This window comes from Chlorocebus sabaeus, chromosome 26 (genome assembly GCF_047675955.1).
Source record: "Chlorocebus sabaeus isolate Y175 chromosome 26, mChlSab1.0.hap1, whole genome shotgun sequence".
Taxonomy (NCBI): Eukaryota; Metazoa; Chordata; class Mammalia; order Primates; family Cercopithecidae; genus Chlorocebus; species Chlorocebus sabaeus.
Window position 1 is genome coordinate 23,952,387 of NC_132929.1, and position 19,868 is coordinate 23,972,254.

The 19,868-nt window shown below is 38.6% G+C and overlaps 1 protein-coding gene and 1 long non-coding RNA gene across 6 annotated transcripts in view; one reads left to right on the top strand and one right to left on the bottom strand.

Moving 5' to 3' along the window:
• The window catches only part of SLC12A1 (solute carrier family 12 member 1), a 101,897-nt gene that overhangs the window by 71,451 nt on the left and 10,578 nt on the right, over positions 1-19,868 (top strand). For all 3 annotated transcript variants that reach the window (XM_008016709.3, XM_038009960.2, XM_073012148.1), the window contains 4 exons: positions 9,705-9,848; positions 12,631-12,762; positions 12,996-13,107; positions 16,626-16,712. In XM_008016709.3, the coding sequence (XP_008014900.3) occupies positions 9,705-9,848; positions 12,631-12,762; positions 12,996-13,107; positions 16,626-16,712 (475 nt within the window). The remainder of the gene's footprint in view (positions 1-9,704; positions 9,849-12,630; positions 12,763-12,995; positions 13,108-16,625; positions 16,713-19,868) is intronic.
• LOC103245672 (uncharacterized) overlaps positions 1-19,868 on the bottom strand; it is a 117,879-nt gene that overhangs the window by 8,959 nt on the left and 89,052 nt on the right. For all 3 annotated transcript variants that reach the window (XR_012091487.1, XR_005244316.2, XR_012091486.1), the window contains exon 5: positions 14,319-14,480. This is a non-coding gene — a long non-coding RNA (uncharacterized lncRNA). The remainder of the gene's footprint in view (positions 1-14,318; positions 14,481-19,868) is intronic.

Genomic DNA, 19,868 nt, shown 5'->3' on the forward strand with positions numbered 1-19,868 from the left:
GACTCATCTCTTCCACTGAGCCTCACAGCAGAGTCCGCTTACAACACAACATTAAGAAAAAAATGATGCTTTTCTGGTGCCTGTTATGTGCCAGGCATAGTGTAGGTGCAAGTGGTGCTGGGTAGACTAAGATTAATAAATTCTGTCTGTGCCCTCAAGAGACACACAGCCTAGTAAGGGAAGTAGATCAATTATTAGCATTATAATAAGTATAAATAAGGAATTATGGGAAAGAAGGAAGGGGCATCTACCTCACTCCAAAAAGGCGTTCTGGAGAAAATTACCTTTGATTTGAGATTTACTGGATGAGTAGGAGTTAACCAGACAAAGTCGAGCAAGAGAAAAGTAAAGAGACAGTTTGGAGAATGCATTCCTGACAAAGAGGAAAGTGTTTGCAAAGGTGAGGACATGGGAATAGAGAGGAATGGAGTATATAGACAACCAAAAGCAGATTCATGTTACTGAAGTGAAAAGTAGGAAGCCAACAATAGTAAAATATGAGGCTGCCACTATAAGGAGGATCTAGACTGTAAAAGCCTCATTTGCCATATTAAAAAGATGGATCACATTCTGTAGATAATGAGGAACCATCAGAGAGATTCAAGTGAGGGAATAATGTGGTCAAACTTGGGTTTTAGATCTCATGCTCTTTCGGTTATACAGGGCATGGACTCAGGACTAGAATGGAAATAGATAAATCAAAGAGTTCTACAATAATCAAACAAGACAAGGTGACAGCTTGAACTAGGGCAGCCTCAGTTGGGATGGAGAGAAAAGAACAGAGTTGAAAAGTATTTTGCAGGTACGAAGAGCAGCGTTTGGGAGTTGATTGGATGTGTGGGATATGGGAAAGGGAGGAGTAAAGAAAAACTCCTTGGCTGACTGGATAAGCCAATGGAAATGGGAAATGCAAGAGGAAGTACAGGTTTAATGAGGAAATGCCTGGCTCAATTTCAAACAATCTCGTGTGGGAAATCCTACGGGAAATGTCTAACAGGCAGTTAGACAGTCCTCATCGTAAAAAAGAAATCTGAACTGGAAATACAGATTTAGGAGATGTTATGGGCGGAACTGTGTCTCCCCGCCCCCACCAAATTCATATGTTGAAGTGCGAACCCCCAGGACCTCAGAATGTGACTGTATTTGGAGACAGCGTCTTTAAAGAGGTAATTAAGGTAAAATTAGGTTATTTGGGTGGGCCCTAATCCAATATTACTGGTGTTCTTATAAGAAGAGATTAGGATACAGACTGAGGGGTGATCATATGAAGATATGGTGAGAAGGCAGCTATCTTCAAGCCAAGGAACGAGGCCTCAGAATGAAATCAGTCCTGCTGATGCCTTGATCTTGGACTTCTGGCCTTCAGAATCGTGAGGAAATAAATGTATATTGTTTACGACACCCTGTCTGTGGCATTTGTTATGGCAACCTGTGTGGACTAATACAGGAGACATCATGGCTAATGTGGATTGAAACCATCACCCTAGAAAATAGAACTCAAAGAGTGTGTGTAGCCAAGGACTCCAAAGAGTAAGAAAAAGTCCCCAAAGAAGAGAAGGAGAGGTCAGAAAGATGAAGAAACCAGAAGTCTGGAGTCAGGTAAACCATGGGAGTACAGTGCTCAAAATGAGAATAATCAACATTGCCAAATGCAGCAGAAATGTACAGTAAGATTATGAACCAAATGGAATTGGCATGACACAGGTAATCTTAGTGAAAGTAATTTCTGTAAAGCAGGGTTATCAGAATCGAGATTGCAGTGGGTTGAGAACAGACTATGAGATGAACGAGCAGAGAATATGGATGTAGCCAACCTTTCTGAGAAGCTTGGATGGTAACAAGAGGAATGAGATTGAGCAGGCTTACTGTGGGGAACCTATAGACCTCTGAATGGGAGATCAAATCATATTTCGACTGAGGAAATGGCACAAGAGAGTGCAAACATTGAAGATGTAGGCAAAGAAAGGGGCGACCCATGGAGTAAGATCCAGGAGGAACAGAAAATTGAGGGAAAGGCATGAATGGAAGAGTTGGCCTGAAACAGAAAAAAAAAACCAAAAAACACTTCATCTAAAATTGGAGCAAAGGAGGTGAGGATTGATGATAGGATACGTGGATTTGTGAGAGTGGAGTGATAAATCAAAGAAGATGATGCACGATAGTCTCAATTCTTTCTTTTAAGCTGGAGCAATGGTTTACTTCTAAAAGCAAGAGAGGAATGGTTTAACTGAGAATGAGAAGAAACTAGTTAAGCATTTTAAAAAGTCATGATAGAGAATGAAAAAGATCAGCAAGAACTGATCAGTGTACAACAGTGAAAACCCAGTTGTGGCTGTCCAGTTTTCTCTGGCAGCATGAAGTCTCCAAGGTACAGGAGCAGTACCAGGGTATTTCTGAGTAGGTTCAGCAGAAAGAAAAAGGAATTCTTAAGGGCTGTTGCCTGATTGGTTCTTATTCTATTTGCTGGTTCATGATTGTCTCCATCAAAACAGGAAAGAGTATGAGTGGATTAGGTGAATTTTCTGATGCAACCATTCTGGTATGTTGTAGGAGAAGAGGAGGATGAAGAAAAAACTAGAGATCAAGTGTTTTTATAAGATAGCTACTATCTGATTATGTATACTCTATGATAATGAAGGGCATTAAAAAATAAAACTGCAAGGAGACTGCATCTTATGCAAAATTGTAGCACAAAAGGTTATCTCTTGGTGACTTTAGCCTTCTTTTGTATGCCGCTTTTCTTCTTCATGGATATTTTAAACTCCAGATCAGAAATACTAACTCCCACTCACTGGGCATTCACTATTAATGTATATTCCCTCCTAGTAGAACTTAATACTTTGTAGCAACAATAGTTAAAATATTTGAGCACTTACTATGTGCCATCTATTATGCTTCATGTTCACATATAACATTTATCATCCCAGCTACCCTATGAGGAGAGTATTATCATTGTCCCCATTTTATAGCTGGTAAAATGGGGGCTTACCCAAGATTCACAAGGCTAGTCATTGGTAGAGCTGGGATTAAAACCCATATCTGTTTGAAGCCCCTGTTTTATCTTTGAAAAAGAAGAGCTAGAGAGGATGATGACATATAACAAGAGGCAATGGTGAAATCTGAGCTCTGGGAATGAGGCAGAGTTGTTTCTGTGTGTTCCTTAAGACACCCAACAAGGGGGCTGCCTGTCTATGGAAAGATAGACCTCACTTTGAGGGCAGTTACAAGAACTGAATAATAACAGAACTGTTCTGTTGCGAACTTCCTAGGTTTTACTTTAATTTTTTTTCCTGGCTTTTGTGCTATAATGTTTTCCATCTAAAAATGAGAATGCAAAATATAACTTGTATTTAGATTACACATTTGCTTTGTGTGTTATGTTGCTCTCTTCAAGCTGAAAGATATGATGTAGCTGAAAAGCATTGCTCCCACCCCTCATTGTTCCATCTGCCAAGATGCACCATCAATTTACTTCTATAAAGCAATACAGCAACCAAATTTTGCTGTATTTCTCAAAGAATCCTGGCAGTGAACTGCATCCCCTTTTAATTTCCCAAGGGTTGTATCCTATTTAAATAAACTTTGATGTTTGAAATATTTCTGCTTCTTAGTCAAGAAAGAAAAATACAATTGGATGCTAATAAAATAATTACAAGTACCAACTATCTAGGGTAAACAAACAAAAACAGTATTATACAAGTACATGAAGAACATGCAGAAAAACAACATAATGATAGAAATTAACTTTCCGCCACATTTCCATGCATTGTTTTGAGGTTTATGTAATTTATGACACAAACCTCTTATTAGATTTTGAATTGGAAGAAATAAACTTGCATTTCATTATATTATGCTGTAATTCAGGGCCTAATAAGGGCCTGATAAATCTTAAGTATTGCATTATACTATGTTAATGATTATCATCATAGCTTTTCCAACACAGGCACTACAGTGTCATCACAGATTATAATTTAAAGGAAATATTAGCAATTCAGAGTGCCCATATACTGTAGTTAATAAAGCAGTGAATAGAAATCAGCTTTATAGATAATTTACCAGCTAATGGCAATTATTTTTATATTGTATTACAGGCTTATGTGAGGAGAATAACTTTTAATATAAATAAGATGGATGCTCATAACATTGTAACTTGTATACTGTAGCAACTCATCTAATACTGATGACTGATAGTTTCTCTTAATAAATTAATTTATTGCCTGACAGCACACACACACAAAAAAAATATGATATTTCATACTGGTCACCTCTCAGGGATATTTAGCAAGTTTTCCAACTACAACAAGGAGTCCAAATTATACTGGTAAGAAACAAAGTGATGGCACATGATTTGCAATATACTGTGGTCAAGTATTCCACATAAGTACAGAATGATTTGTGACCATCTTAGAGCACGGGGATACTGCTGTGTCTGATCGAGTGGCTTAGAAAAATAAAGACAGATGGCAGTGTAGTAAATAATTACTTGATTAGAAGGCAACCACTGCAGGATTGCTTCCTTCCTTCTATTCAACTAGACTTCACCTGGGGTACAGCACATTGATTCTTATGAGCATTTACAGCTTTGAGTTATTGAGCAAGGAAAGAATTTTAACTTAATAATTAATAAAGAAAAAGGATGCTGTAAAATGGGAGGGGATTCCATTCCCCAGTGGGTTTCCCTGATCTCCCTTCTGGTGTCAGATAATTGACGACTCTCAATCCTTAAGATTCAAAGCAGGTTGTAATTTGTAGACCTCTGCCTATTTCTAAAAGACATCTTTAAAAAAAAAAAAAAAAAAGGACTGGGGACATAACGTTTGAAGCAATCTTGACAAGTAAATTGAGTTTCAAAATATAGTCACTCCAACTGGGTACCATATCATCAATTTATAAAGCACTTGAAAATACAGTAACTACTATTCAAAGCAGTTTTGGCATTTACATGACGGCATGGCTCAAGAGTCACTCTTAGTTATTACTATGAAAACTGTTTGGGATGTGGATGACAACATGGATTAGAAACCTACCCTCAACTGAGAGAACCCAAAGGTCTGAGCTTTTTCTTCCACCATCGTAACTTCAGGTTGAGATTATAAACATCTTAAAAAGAGAGAAGGGCAGTCGTGCTCTCTATATCTCTATCTCTATCTCTATATCTTTATCTCTATCTCTATCTCTCTCAGTAGCAATGTGGCCTTATAAACTATGAGATGCTACAGAATTATCTAATGTATTCAAGTTCCCAGTAGTTACCATTATAGGATTTCCAGGTGGTGGTCCTTTCCAGAGAAAAGTCCCCTCTCCTTCCCCACTTGTCTCTCACACTTCCATCTCCCAGGCTCTTATCTCACTGGTCCCACCTTCTGTCCTCTATCTGTCCCTTTTTTATATAACTTTGTATACAGTATTAACTGCACTTCTTTCAAACATTGTCTTTTGTACTTACCACACACACACACACACAGAGACACTTCTCACACCCCCATTCTTCACAACTCTGCACTTGTTTTTCTTCTTTTATAAAGACAGTACTTTCAAAACTATTGAACTGAATTGAACAGCATTGATCTGTTCTTTAATTTATTTCAACACACAATTCTTGAGTGCCTATTGGTGCAAACATGGTTCCAGGTAATAGCAGGCAAAGGTGGCACCATGAAGAACATGGGAGGGATAACATGAGGTCCAAGCATAGGGGTTGGAATAGACAAACCTGGGTTTGGATCCCAACTTTGACATCTTTTGTCTGTGTGATGCTGGTCAAGTTACCCATCCTCTCTGTGTTTCACTTTTTGCATTTTCCAATGGGAATAATTATAGTACCTATGCCACAGATTTGTTGTTTTGGATTAAAGAATTGGATGGCCGCAAAGTGTTTGGCATTGTACTTGGCATACGGTAAACTTTCAATAAATGTTGGTGATGAAATAGGGCATAAGTTCTGCCCTTCAGGAGTCTGGAGTCCATTGTGAATAAGACAGACATCCGAGTCACACAGTTACAGTAGTTAGTGGAATAAAGGTTTAAGCAAGGTATTACAGAAATGTAGAGGAGATTGATTCTGATTGAGAAATTTGGGGATGGTTTTTGAAAACATGCAGACTGGGTATTCCTTCAACAGGCAGCTATTGCGATCAAGGCATATCACTGAAGGAGAAGGGAGAAGAGGGATAAACACTACAATTGGGAGCAGAAGACTTGGGTCACTAGCTGTGCTATCTTGAACAAATCACTTGAACTTTCTGAGCCCAAGTTTCTTCTCAGTAAAATGGGGAGAATATTACCAGCTCTGCATGCATCCCAGTATTGGTATCAAATGAGACACTACGTAGAAAGGGCTTTGTAATTTCTGAAAATTAAAAATGTTGTTGTGATGGTGGTGATGATAGAATAAATAGTTTTTATTGTCAGGCTAGTGGAAATCAACTTATATCCATTCATTCACACTCTCTTGGCTTGCTCCCCTTGTGGTTAATGGTATGCCTTTGCAAGTCATCTGGCCAGGATTTCTGTTGACAAAAATGTTTTGACAAAGTCTACTCTTAATTTCCCTGCATGCAAACAGAGGCAAGCAGTACACCAGATAGATCATTCAGAAGAACAGATAATCAAAACATCACTTCTGTTTAGCGCTGAAATGCAAAAAGGAAGGAGTGCACAGAAGGAGGCCTTAGATCACCTACCAAGTGAATAATTAAGAATTAACTTGAATAAGAACTTGCAAAAATCACTATGCAAATGGGGATCACATCATGGTATGGATCTAAAAATCCAAGATGGCAAAGCAAGCTGATTTTAGCCTTTAGAATAAATACTCTCTGTAATCTTCTGTCTCTATCATCTTTGAGGAAACTGCTACATCTAAAGCATTCAAGCAAAATTTGGTTTTGTCTCTCAGGCCTGCAATTTTGCAGCTTGCTCTGTTCTGGATGGGTTGTGCACATACCTTCAAGCAAATTGTTGGAATCGCTCCCAGTTCGCTCAGCCAGCTGACTCCATTACAAAGGAGGATTTATCTTTTTTTCCCTCTTTGTCCAAACTAGAGGACAAAGAGCATGGCAACCAGTGGCTAATCATAGGGCCCACTGGAGCCTGCCCAGAAAAAGAAAAAAGAAGAGTCCCCTCCCACGGCAGCCCTTACAGTTGCCACATCAGAGGATTGCAAAGAGCAGGTTACCCCATAAGTGGCCCCCTGCAACACCCCAGAAGGCAAAATAACAGCTAGGGTGCCATCATCCAGGACAGTGACCACAAAGTCTGGGTACCAGTGCTGCTGCTCTAGTGCAGCCTTCCATATAGACCTATATCTTTAGGGTCCTCATTTTAAAATTACATGTTGGATGGGCCATCATTTGGGGGGATTAACTTAGCATTACACCATGTGCCTGAGAGTGTTTAGGTTCATCTGATGATAAAGCGTAGGAAGGTAATAAAACAACTCTGAAATAATAATAATAAGCCACAGGAGGAGGGTCTTCATGGTGGGAAGCATATGCAGATCTCTTTGCATATGAACCCTGTAACTTGCTGGGTGCTATCAGGCAAGTCACTTAACCTACTAGTTTCTTCATCTACAAAATGAAGATGATAATAGTAGTAACTATCTCAGAGTTGTTTGGAAAGCAATAAAATGCAACACAGTCCCTGGCACCCAAAGAGTGTGCAATAAATAGTAACTGCTAAAATAACTCCCAGGCATCTCAAAATACTCAATTTGTTTTGCATGACTAGGCCCATTTCCAAAAGTTGCATAAATATACTGCCTACAGAATGCAGTTCTTGCTCTGTTCTTTAAGGACCCCCAAAACCCTGTGTGGACACTTTGTTTATTCTTTTTGCAAAGCTTGGGGAGTGGGAAAAGGAAAGGGTTACAGTTTTCCATTTCACAGACGGGAAATCCAAGGCATAGAAAAAGTAAATTACTTGGCTAATGTCACATTAAAGCCAGCAGCAGAACTGTAATCGGTCATGACCCCCCATTGCAATGCAGCTTGTCTTCACCTTTCAAAAGTCAGGGGTAAGCAACTTCTGTCTTAGTTTTAATACCATCAGCCTAATTTCTCAGATTTTCTATAGCTGCTGATCTTGAGAACCTTTGAAGCTTCGGGGAAATCACATGGGTGATTTGACCTTAAATCTCATGCCACTAGCAAAAGATTAATTGCTAAGACCTGGAAAGGGGCCAGACAATTCTGTGTAGCTGAATAGCAGCATCGTCTAGGGATGTGACTGTCCTGACAGATTTAGTTAGTACATAATTGATAAATCTAGAGTTTGTATAGCTTCGCTTAACAGATAGATAAGGCAATGGGCTCCGAAGGTTGACATTTACAGAAGCTCTCCCAGTGTTTTGTAACACTGAATCTAGGTTTTCTATCCTCTTCCTCTGAACATCGCTCATTTTCTAAGGCTCTGTTCTCAGCAGGCAATAAGATGAGGTTATCTGACAAGAAGGCCACCTCACCCAGTGTAAGCAAGAAGCAAGAAGCCTCCTAAGTGTAGCACTGTCATGTGACTGCTTTGAAAGTCTTACTTACCGGATCCAGTGCAGGGTGAGGTCAAAGAAAGATCCAGCACATTACATAGCAGCTAGGAAATTTTCGTCACAATCAAAATCCAAAAAAGATAAAAGGCAGCCAGATACAACATGAAAGCTTGGATAGTGTGTCTAAACCTTGGGCAGGAAATTTTGCGCTGCTTGACTCCTGTTCCAGACTAAAACGTGTCATAAGACCCCTTTTAGCAATGTGAACTCTGACAGGCACCCAGAAACCTCAGCTTTTATTTCTTTGACTTTGGTCACCCACTCCACAAAGTATTTTGCTTATTGAAAGGAATGGTGGTGAATGCTTTCCATTGTAATTCGTATCCAACGCCTATAGAGTTTATTGTAAGATTTTGTTATCTTCTCTTAATTCTTGCTGTCTAGTTTTATGTTTCAATTCATGAAGCATTGTTGTGTGGCTGATATATACCCAGTGTACTTCTGTAATTTTGTCACTTCCAGTTGTAAAACATCTGACCCACTAGCTTAGGTCAGTAAATCAGTGGCTTACAGTGTGAAAGATTTTCTGTTTGTTTGTTTTTGCATGGTAGTGAATAAGAATGGCATTAAATAGCCTCTCTTGCCCTCACAAAAAAAAATGTAGTAACTTTATGTATCATAACCTAACACATAGAGCTATTTTTTTAAGCTAGTTGTGACAACTTTCTGAATACAATTCACTAAGATACATTACTTTTTATTTTTTCTTTTGGAGACAGGATCTCACTCAAATGCCCAGGCTGCAGTGCAGTGGCATGATCATGGCTCACTGCAGCCTCTACCCCCAGGCTCACGTGATCCTCTCACCTCGGCCTCCCAAGTAGCTGGCACTACACACCACACCTGGGTAATTTTGTATCGTTCATAGGGATAGAGTTTCACCATGTTGCCCAGGCTGGTTTCGAACTCCTGGGCCCAAGCGATACACCCGTCTTGGCTTCCCAAAGTGCTGAGATTACAGGCACGAGCTACCTCACCCAACTAAAATATATTACTTCTATTAAAAGATAATATATAAAAATCATTTAGAAAAAATATACTATGTATAAACAATTATCTTATCACATACATACCATTTTAAATATTAAAAGTTTATAAGATTGTTTCTAGAAACTTTGTAGCTCTGAGTTAAATGGGTGATTTTGTCTTCTTTCATCAGAGGAATTAGAGAGATTAGAACAGGAGAGACTAGCATTGGAAGCGACTATCAAAGACAATGAGTGTGAAGAGGAAAGTGGAGGCATCCGAGGCTTGTTTAAAAAAGCTGGCAAGTTGAACATTACCAAGACAACGCCTAAAAAAGGTAAGTACTTTTTAAATTTTGCAAGAAAGTTTACAAGATGAGTCACTATTTGAGCATCTAGAAAGAGTCCGAAGTCAGGATCTAAGATGCTGGGGGCATTGAGTGTAGGTAGGAACTGAAAGGTTTCTCTCCAGAAGGTAGTATGGATAAACGGTAGCAGCTATTGTCATTTATCAACCTCATTAAGTACTTTGTACCATCTTACTGTCAAAAATTATTTTTAAAATGTAATATTTGGTTTGGAAGTCAAATAGTGCTTAAGCAGATTGCATGCCATGAAACAGAAGTTTCTCAGTTAAGATGGAAAAGGGATAGAAATTTAAGAGTCAGTACCCAAACCGTCTTATCCACACACACCCTTACCTTTCAGACATTTCAGGGAACTGAAATATGACTAGTACATGCAAATACGGTATCCAGCTGGAACGCTGATTTCAAAAAAAGCATCTTTATCACAAACCAGAATGCAGGACTTAGAACTTTATTGATACTCACTACCTGTAGATTTCATCTAAATCGTACATTTATATATGAACTTATGGTATGCAGTCCTGGGACAGAGGATCAGAGGTTGGGAGAGCTCGTTACACGTTTTATAAACAGACGATTCAAACGTTTGGATTTTTGAAAATTACTTTCCGAAACGTTACGGGTTTGAGTTTAATGAGGTCCACAGTGACCTCTGCTGGTCCAAAATCAGAATGTTAGCAGGCATTCATTTATGCATGAACGTCCTGTAGTTACTGAAGTCACACTCTGGTGTTAGGCCAGGAAAAGATGGTTTCTCTGGGAGGGTCTCCAAGTCAAACAGCAGGATCCAAGTGGAGACTTAGCAGGCTTCTGGTCTACGTTGACCAGGGCCAACCCTTCAAAGAGGCTCTTCGACAAGGCCATCTCCCACCCCATAAATGGTTTGTCTGTTTGCTTTCCTACTATAGCCCAAAGATGAAATTTCACCTATAATATAATAGTTTTATATATCTACAGAGAATGATGGGAAATCCAGATATTGCCCCACTTCAGATACTCTGGGTACTGTCGAGTTCCTGGGATAACCCCATGGGCCGTGGCCTACTCCTTACAGTTCACCTTAAAATGACATAGATGATGTGTTTGAATTCAAGCTGAAGCTACATCAGGGTGAAAATATTTAAATAAGACTGTTCTGGATGCTAACTACTTTTCTTTCTAATTATTTGGTTTAACTGTAAAAAAAAGTTAACAATCCATTAAATCTGCTCTATTAAGTGGTACAGTCTGGAAAATAATGGAAAATTCAAAAGTCATAGCCCAACAGTGTGCTCTAACTAGAGACAGGAAAGCATTAATGTCCTTATTATGACAGCAGGACTTGTTATTTATTCTGGAAGCTTATTTTTGCATCACAATACTTGTTTTGGCAAAAATATACTCTTCCAAAAGTCAACATGTCAAATTGTTCAGAAAAGAAAAGTAATAATGTTATATACTGTTTTAATACCTAGAAGTTTAAACACACCTCTAAAGTGGGCTCATTCACTACTCTAGGCTTCCGTTATTGTCAACTCTTGAGTTCTAGACCAGAACCAATCCTGCTCCCAGGCACCTGAGTATGAACAGGAGGCCTCTGGATACTTTGACTTGTCTGTAGGTGAGGGCAGAGCTTGGTCCATTTTGTAAATAAATTTTTCTCCCTCAGCAGTCCCAGGGATGTAAAAACAATATCAGATCATTGCTTCAGAACTGACAGACCCTAAACACAGAAACAGCAAAAGATAAAACAAAGCATCTTCAGAACCTCTTAGATCAGAGAGGAAGCTCTGAAGAGGCTGTCTGCCCTCCTCTAAGCACCAGGCTGACACCACCTCTTTGAAAGACAGCAATAAAGTCATGACTTTCAAAGACACAGATATGAGAAATACTATGTACACTGTGGCAAAGAAACCCCTCTTGGCAAACAGGAACAGGTCCGGCTCCAACACTGGCCGAGTTCCCTGATACACTTTCATTGTATCCATGTTAGGGTAGAAATTGCATTTTTAAAAATTTTAACTGTTTTATATGCACCCTGAATTATAACTCAAGTAAAGATGTTTTTATTTCCATATTTTCTAGCTTTTTTTTTTTTTTCATCTAATTCACAAAGATTCAAATAGCTCAAATGGCTTTACTTTAGCTTCACAAGATTCCTTGAAAAGAAAGCAGAGGAGTAAGCCAGGCCGACTAAGAGACCAAATAGTCACAGAATTCAAGATGCACACGGTCCCTGGCAAATTTTAGAAACCAGACCTGAATGGAACTTAAACCAAAATAGTGCTTCACGCATCAATTCCTTAATGAAAGGATATTTCTGATTCTATTGCTTATTTCCAGAAAGCCAGTTACCACATGTGAAGTAAATATAAAAATATTAATACTATTAAGTTGATTTATATCTGAGATTTGGGGAAATGGGGATTTCTGGCTAGTAGCATTGTTGCATGCCTAAATAATAACTCCACTCTGAGACAGATTGCTAAAGGTCTGAAAAAATCCATTGTTTTTTAATAAAAACTATAATCATAAAGCTGTTTTACTTAACTATTGACTGTCAATATTTTGTTTAACTATTGAAGGTGGTCTAAATTATTCTGGGATTGGACTTTTATCTCTGCCTTTTGAAGAATAGAGTCGCTATTTATTTTAGGTATAATAAACACAAATCTGTGACCTTTTCTCTATTTTCATCAGTAGATTGATTGGAAAGTTATTTTGCTTCTGCCCTCAGAAGCAAACAGATGCATCAATTCCTCCTTCATTTCAGATGGCAGCATTAACACAATCCAGTCGATGCATGTGGGAGAGTTCAACCAGAAACTAGTGGAAGCCAGCACTCAATTTAAAAAGAAACAAGAAAAAGGCACAATTGATGTTTGGTGGTTATTTGATGACGGAGGTAAAAACTTTCAGAAAATACACTAGGGACAAGAATTTCTATCTTGATCAACTTAACAAACTGCATGAGAAGGTATATGGGAACAATGCTGGTTAAAGAATAACATTTCTGTGTTCTCCAAAGATTGTAACTTAATTAAGAGCTATCAATGTGGGAATGAATAAAGATATAAAGCTATTCATTTTCTCCCATTTAGATATACTCATCGTGTCATAATTCACTCTTTATTCCAGGGTTAACACTTCTTATCCCCTATATCTTGACTCTCAGAAAAAAATGGAAAGACTGTAAATTAAGGATCTATGTCGGAGGAAAGATCAACCGCATTGAAGAAGAAAAAATTGCGTAAGTAGTTTACCAGCCACATGTTAGGTCATTTCAGAGGTTTGTTGCTTTAATGCTTTAATTTTAATAACTTTAAGTGTCTCTGAGACACAATAGACTTAAAGACAAAGCCACCATGATAGGCCTCGTGTTTACTTGGTTCTCTGGTCAGTAAATTATTTGCATATTTTTCCTGATAATTGTCTTTAAGCAAGACCTCTTATCCTCTGTCACAAATGCTTTCCAAAAGGAAGGTGCCACAGAAGCCTCATCGCAAGTCCTGAGTGGGAGCTTCATTGTCTCATATAATGCTTATTTTGTTCTGACCAGTAAAGGCATCCAAGAAAAGAAGAGCCTGAAGGAAATTCGGGTCCAGTTGCTTTTTCTGTGGGAATTCAAACCTCCTAATTCATGGCAGTCACTCTTAGCACAGCATATGTAAAAGAGAACTAAATGGAGAGACTGCACCTGGGTTCTAGCCCCAGCTCTGCCATCAAGGAGCTGTAGGACTTTGCAACAGTTGCCAAATACATCTGGGTCCCCAGTTTCTCCTTTGTAGTTTGAAAGAGTTTAAAGGGATGACTGTAGAGAACTCTTCTAATTTAAATCCAAAAAAAAAAAAAAAAATTCCCACAGTGTAAGTCTGTATCTTTCTCATTAATTTAGCCATTGAGAGCTGATGCCAGGTGTGAGAATAATAAGCATGCTGAGAACATGACACATCTAGAGGTCTCTGGTGGAAATTCAGAAAACCACCTTCAGCAGCTCTTAGTCCCTCATGGCACTGAGGGACTAAGCTCTGAGTCCTTCCTGGAACCAGCACTTCCAGAAGTCACAAAATAATGACAGGCTTTATTCAGTAATTTTTAATATTTTCTCTTCCCTCTTAGGATGTATTGTGCTGTGAATGTGGTATACATATATATATACACATACACACACACAGACACACATATAGTTATAAATTGCTACATTGTTACATTCTGAGAAAATGTGTCAGGCAATTTCATATTGTGCAAACATCAGAGTGTACTTACACAAACCTAGATGGTATAACCCACTACACACCTAGGTTATATGGTATACCCTGTTGCTCTAGGCTACAGATCTGAACTGAATACTGTAGACAACTGTAACACAGTGGTAAATATTTGTATATCAAAACATAGAAACAGTATAGTAAAAATACAGCATAAAAGATAAAAAATGGTCCACTTGTATTGGGCACTTACCGTGAATGGAACTTGCAGGACTGGCAGTTGCTCTGGGTGCATCAGTGAGTGGTGAGGGAATGTGAGGCCCCAGGACATGACTACGCCACTGTAGATGTTATCAACACTGCATACTTGGGCTACACAAAATTTATACAAAAATATTTTTCTTCAAAGCTGGACCTGAGAATAAAAAATATTTTTTTCTTTAATAATAAATTAACCTTACCTTACTGTAACTTTTTTACTTTATAATTTCTAAGCTTTTGACCCTTTTGTAATAACACCGAGCTTAAAACATATTGTATAGCTGTGCAAAAGTGTTTTCTTATATCCTTATTCTATAAGCTTTTTTCTTTTTTCTTTTCTTTTCTTTTTTTTTTTTATTTTGAGGTGGAGTCTCGCTCTGTCGCCCAGGCTGGAGTGCAGTGGCGCGATCTCGGCTCACTGCAAGCTCCGCCTCCCGGGTTCACGCCATTCTCTTGCCTCAGCCTCGCGAGTAGCTGGGACTACAAGCGCCTGCCACCATGGGCGGCTAATTTTTTGTATTTTTAGTAGAGACAGGGTTTCACCGTGTTAGCCAGGATGGTCTTGATCTCCTGCCCGTCTCGGCCTCCCAAAGTGCTGGGATTACAGGTGTGAGCCACTGCGCCCGGCCTGCTTTTTCTATTTTTTCTTTTTAAATATTTTTGTTAAAAACTGAAACACAAACACACACATTAGGGTAGGTCTATCCAGGGTCAGGATCATCAATATCACTGTCTGCCACGTCCACATCTTGTATCCCACTGGAAGGTCTTCCAGGGCAATAACAGGCATGGAGCTGTCATCTCCTATAACAATGCTTTCCTCTGGAATATCTCCTAAAGGACCTGCCTGAAGCTGTTTCACAGTTCACTTTTTTAAATAAGTAGGAGTACACTCTAAAATAATAATAAAAAGTGTAGTATGTAAACACATAACCGGTAACAGTCATTTATTATTGTTATCAAATATTATGTACTGTACGCAATTGTGTGTGCTGTATTTTTATGTGACTGGCAGTGCAGTAGGTTTGTTTACACCAGCATCACCACAAACGTGTGAATAATGCGCTGTGCTATGCCATTATTACAACAGCTATGACACCACTAGGTGATAGGAATTTTTCAGTTTCATTATAATCTTATGGGACCACGATCGACATGCAGTCTGTCATTGACCAGAATGTTATTATGTGGTGTATGACTGCATATATATTATACGTATATGCATATATGTCTTTTCAATCAAATCAATATATGTATATACTAATATTATATATATTTAATTGTACTTCAAGAGGATCATATTAACATGGAAACTAACAATGTCTATAATATTTTATATTTCTTAAAGCTGCCAATATTTTATTGGGACAATTAGTATAATTTGAAAATGTTTTGTGGCTTAAATGGTAGTATGGCATCAATGTTAAATTTTCCAATTTCAAAAATTGTGCTCTCTTTATATAAGAGATTGTCCTTGTTCTTAGGAACTGCTCGCTGAAAAATTTAGGGGTAAAGGTGCCTAATATCTGCAACGGACTTTAAAAGATTAGAGTAGATAGGTAGATAGATAGAGATAGAAGTAAATAGATAGATAAATATATAGAGAGAGAAACAAAGAAAATGGTAAATCAAACAGGACAAAATATAAACAACTGGTGAATCTGGGAGTTCTTTGTATTATCTTAAACACTTTTCTGTAACTTTGAAATTATATCAAAATTATCAGTTGCCAGGAATAAACCTCATATATATATATATATATATAAGCCATATATATGAGGCTTATATATATATGAGGTTTTAAAATATACACGATGGTTTATGTTATAATATGTTTATATATTATATAATTTACATGTTTGTGTATATAATTAATCATATATAATTTATCATATTATGATATATTGTATGATAACTGTCAGTAGTTTGTCAGTAACTATAAAAATTATCACCAATATAATAGTCCATAAGTATTAAGACTTGCTGTCTTTCAAATAATAAGAAATGTGGACAGATTTGCATTCTGTTCCCTGTGACATAAATGCAGGGTTGGATTGGCTGTTGCCAGTGTCTGCACCTACAGGGATTTCTTTATGCCTTCAGTGAAATAGCTTGGTCCACACTTAATGTGTTCATCAGGTACTGTAATGAAAATCAAACACCAACCAAAAAGCCTCTGTCTGAAAGCTAAGCTGAAATAAGACATGATTGCTTTTGATACCTTAACTCAAACACAAAACTCTTTGATTGAAAATAGTTAAATATGCAATGATGAAGTATTTTCCTTTCATATTTTCAGAATGGCTTCCCTTCTGAGCAAATTTAGGATAAAATTTGCAGACATCCACATCATTGGTGACATCAACATTAAGCCAAACAAAGAGAGGTATGAAATATTTAACAAGATCCATTGATTACCCATGGACTCTCTCATTCTCTTTTGCGTTGATTATCAAACAGTAAAAATGTTATGTATTTACTGCAGTGACTTCTTGATGGGATCTAATAAGAAGGGCCTTCAAATAATCATGACAGAACTAACAAGTACATTCTAAAGGGAAGAAAAGCTTTTACAGTGAAGACAAGCCTGAGAGGGAGAATTGTTGAAACAGATTAGTTTATATTTTAGAATTGCCCTTCCTGTTCTTGGTTTCTATGGTGGCAAGAGTAGCAGGAAGCGCAAGGTCATACTATTCTGACCAGAGCCATCAGGACAAGTTTTGTTACTCAAAGTTACTCATGGAGCAGCCTGGATGGGGAGCTCTGATGGAGAAGATGTGGAAACAGCTCGTGTCTTCTCGGCACATGGACAATACCAACTCCCCAGGGTCATTTTAGCTTTTAGGCACTAAAGGCCCAACAGGTAAGGCCTGTGAATTTTGCGGGGATGTCTAAAACTATCTGAAACCTGGAAAAGAAATGTATTGGCTCCAAAATAAAAAAAGAAAATGACAAAATCAAAGTAATCATTTAAATATCTTCAAAATGTGACATTATTTTAATCTTCATTAATTGTTATATTTATCAACTCCATTAGTGTCTTTGTCACCTCGGGCTGCTATACCAAAATGCCATGGACTGGGTGGTTTAAACAACAGACATTTATTTCTCACAGTTCTGGCGAAGTTCTGGGAAGTCCAAGTTCAAGGCGCTAACTTACTCAATTTCCTTTGAGGGCCCTCTTTGTGGTGTGCAGATGGCCACCTCCTTGCTGTGTCCTCACATGGTGGAAAGAATTCTCTCTTTCTCTTCCTATAAGAGCACTAATCCCATAATAGGGAACCTACCCTCATGAACTCATCTCAACCTAATTACCACCCAAAGGCTTCACCTCCAAATACTATCACATGGAACTTAGGGCTTCAACACATGAATTTGGGTAGGGGGACACAAGCATTCAGCTTATAACAATGATATTTTTGGAGGTTTTTTTTGAGACAGGGTCTCACTCTGTCACCCAGGATGGAGTGTAGCAGTGCAATCTCAGCTCACAACAATCTCTACCTCCTGGACTCAGGTCATTCTCCCACCTTGGCCTCCTAGGTAGCTGGGACCACAAGCACATGCCACCACTCCTTGTTAATTTTTTGGTGGAGACGGGCTTTCGCCATGTTGTCCAGGCTGGTCTCAAGCCCCTGAGCTTAAGTGATCTGCCCGCCTTAGCCTCCCAAAGTGCTGGGATTACAGGCATGAGCCATCACACATGGCAACACTGATATTTGAAAACACTTGTAGGTTAGATCTTCACAGTAGTTTGCAAGGGTGCAAGAAGATTGTTTAGAAACCATGGCCAATTATAAATTAAATTAAATATTTAGAGTTATCATTTAACAATTACAAAATGTTTTCAATTATTTATAGTCTAAAATCATATTTTCTGTTGCACTCAGATGCAATTTAATACATTTGATTTCGTGTGGAGTGGGGCCTCCAAGAGGAATCATACAGAGGGATGTGAAGGTCCCAGAATGGCTTAGATTATCATGGTTCTGTCGGAACCTTCCCTTTTGTGTTGACCATCATTTCTTCTTCCTTTTGTACTTTTTTTTGTTTTTTTTTTTAAAGGGAGTCTTACTCTGTTGCCAGGCTGGAGTGCAATGGCTCCATTTTGGCTCACTGCAACCTCCGACACCCTGGTTCAAGGGATTCTCCTGCCTCACTCAGCTGCTGAACAGCTGGGATTACAGGCACGCGCCACCACGCCCAGCTAATTTTTGTATTTTTTTTTTTTTAGTAGAGACGGGGTTTCACCATGTTGACCAGGATGGTCTCGATCTCCTGACCTTGTGATCTGCTTGCCTCAGCCTCCCAAAGTGCTGGGATTACAGGTGTTAGCCACCATACCCGGCCCCTTTTGTACTTCTTGATGGATTATAATTCCATGTTTTTCAAGGCTTCTTGACTCTTTCCTTCTTTTGATTTATTGCTATTGTATATGAGCTTAATAACTAACTGAAAACTATTCCAATTTAAGATGCATTCTTACTGATCAAACAAATCATTCTTACTGATCCAGGAGGCAGAGGTTGTGGCAAGCCGAGATCGTACCATTGCACTATAGCCTTAGCAACAGAGTGAGACTCCATCTCAAAAAAAAAAAAAAAAAAAAAAAAGAGAGAGGGAGAGAAAAGAAATAAATTAACTGTGATAAGAAAGCTATGAATTTGATATTTGAATTTCATATTCTTTGAGGCTACTCATGATCCTTCCAAGGCAGTGGGTCAGTTAAAATGGTTTTACAAAACACCTTAACTGCAAGGCGTGGTGGCTCACACCTGTAACCTCAGCACTTTGGGAGGCCAAGAGAGTTCCAGAGCAGCCTGGGCAACATACCAAGACCCCCCAAAATAGAAAAAATTCACCAGGCTTGGTGGTGTATGCCTGTAGTCCTAGATACTCAGGAAGCTGAAGCAGGAGGATCACGTGAACCTGGGATGTCAAGGCTACAGTGAGCCATGATCACCCCACCGTACTGTAGGCTGGGTGACAAGAGTCTCTTTTTTGAGACCCTGTCTCAAAAAAAATAAAAAGAAAAGAAAAAAGAGCTGGGCATGGTGACTTACACCTGTAATCCCAGCACTTTGGGAGGCCAAGGCAGGCAGATCACCTGAGGTCAGGAGTTCGAGACCAGCCTGACCAACATGGCGAAACCCTGTCTCTAATAAAAATACAAAAATTAGCCAAGCGTGGTGGTGGGCGCCTGTAATCCAAACTACTCGGGAGACTGAGGCAGGAGAATCACTTGGATCTGGGAGGTAGAGGTTGTGGTGAGCCGAGATCGTACCATTGCATTATAGCCTTAGCAACAGAGCGAGACTCCATCTCAAAAAAAAAAAAAAAAAAAAAGAGGGAGAGAAAAGAAATAAATTAACTGTGATAAGAAAGCTATAATCGACAGGGTTAAACTGGTTATTACTTTGTGATTTTTTTTACATCATACTCTGATGCATTATATTCTTGTATTTCTACAGTTATAAATGCATAAGAAAAACTAAGAACACATAATTCTCATTGACAAATGTAATTAATATTCTGATATTAA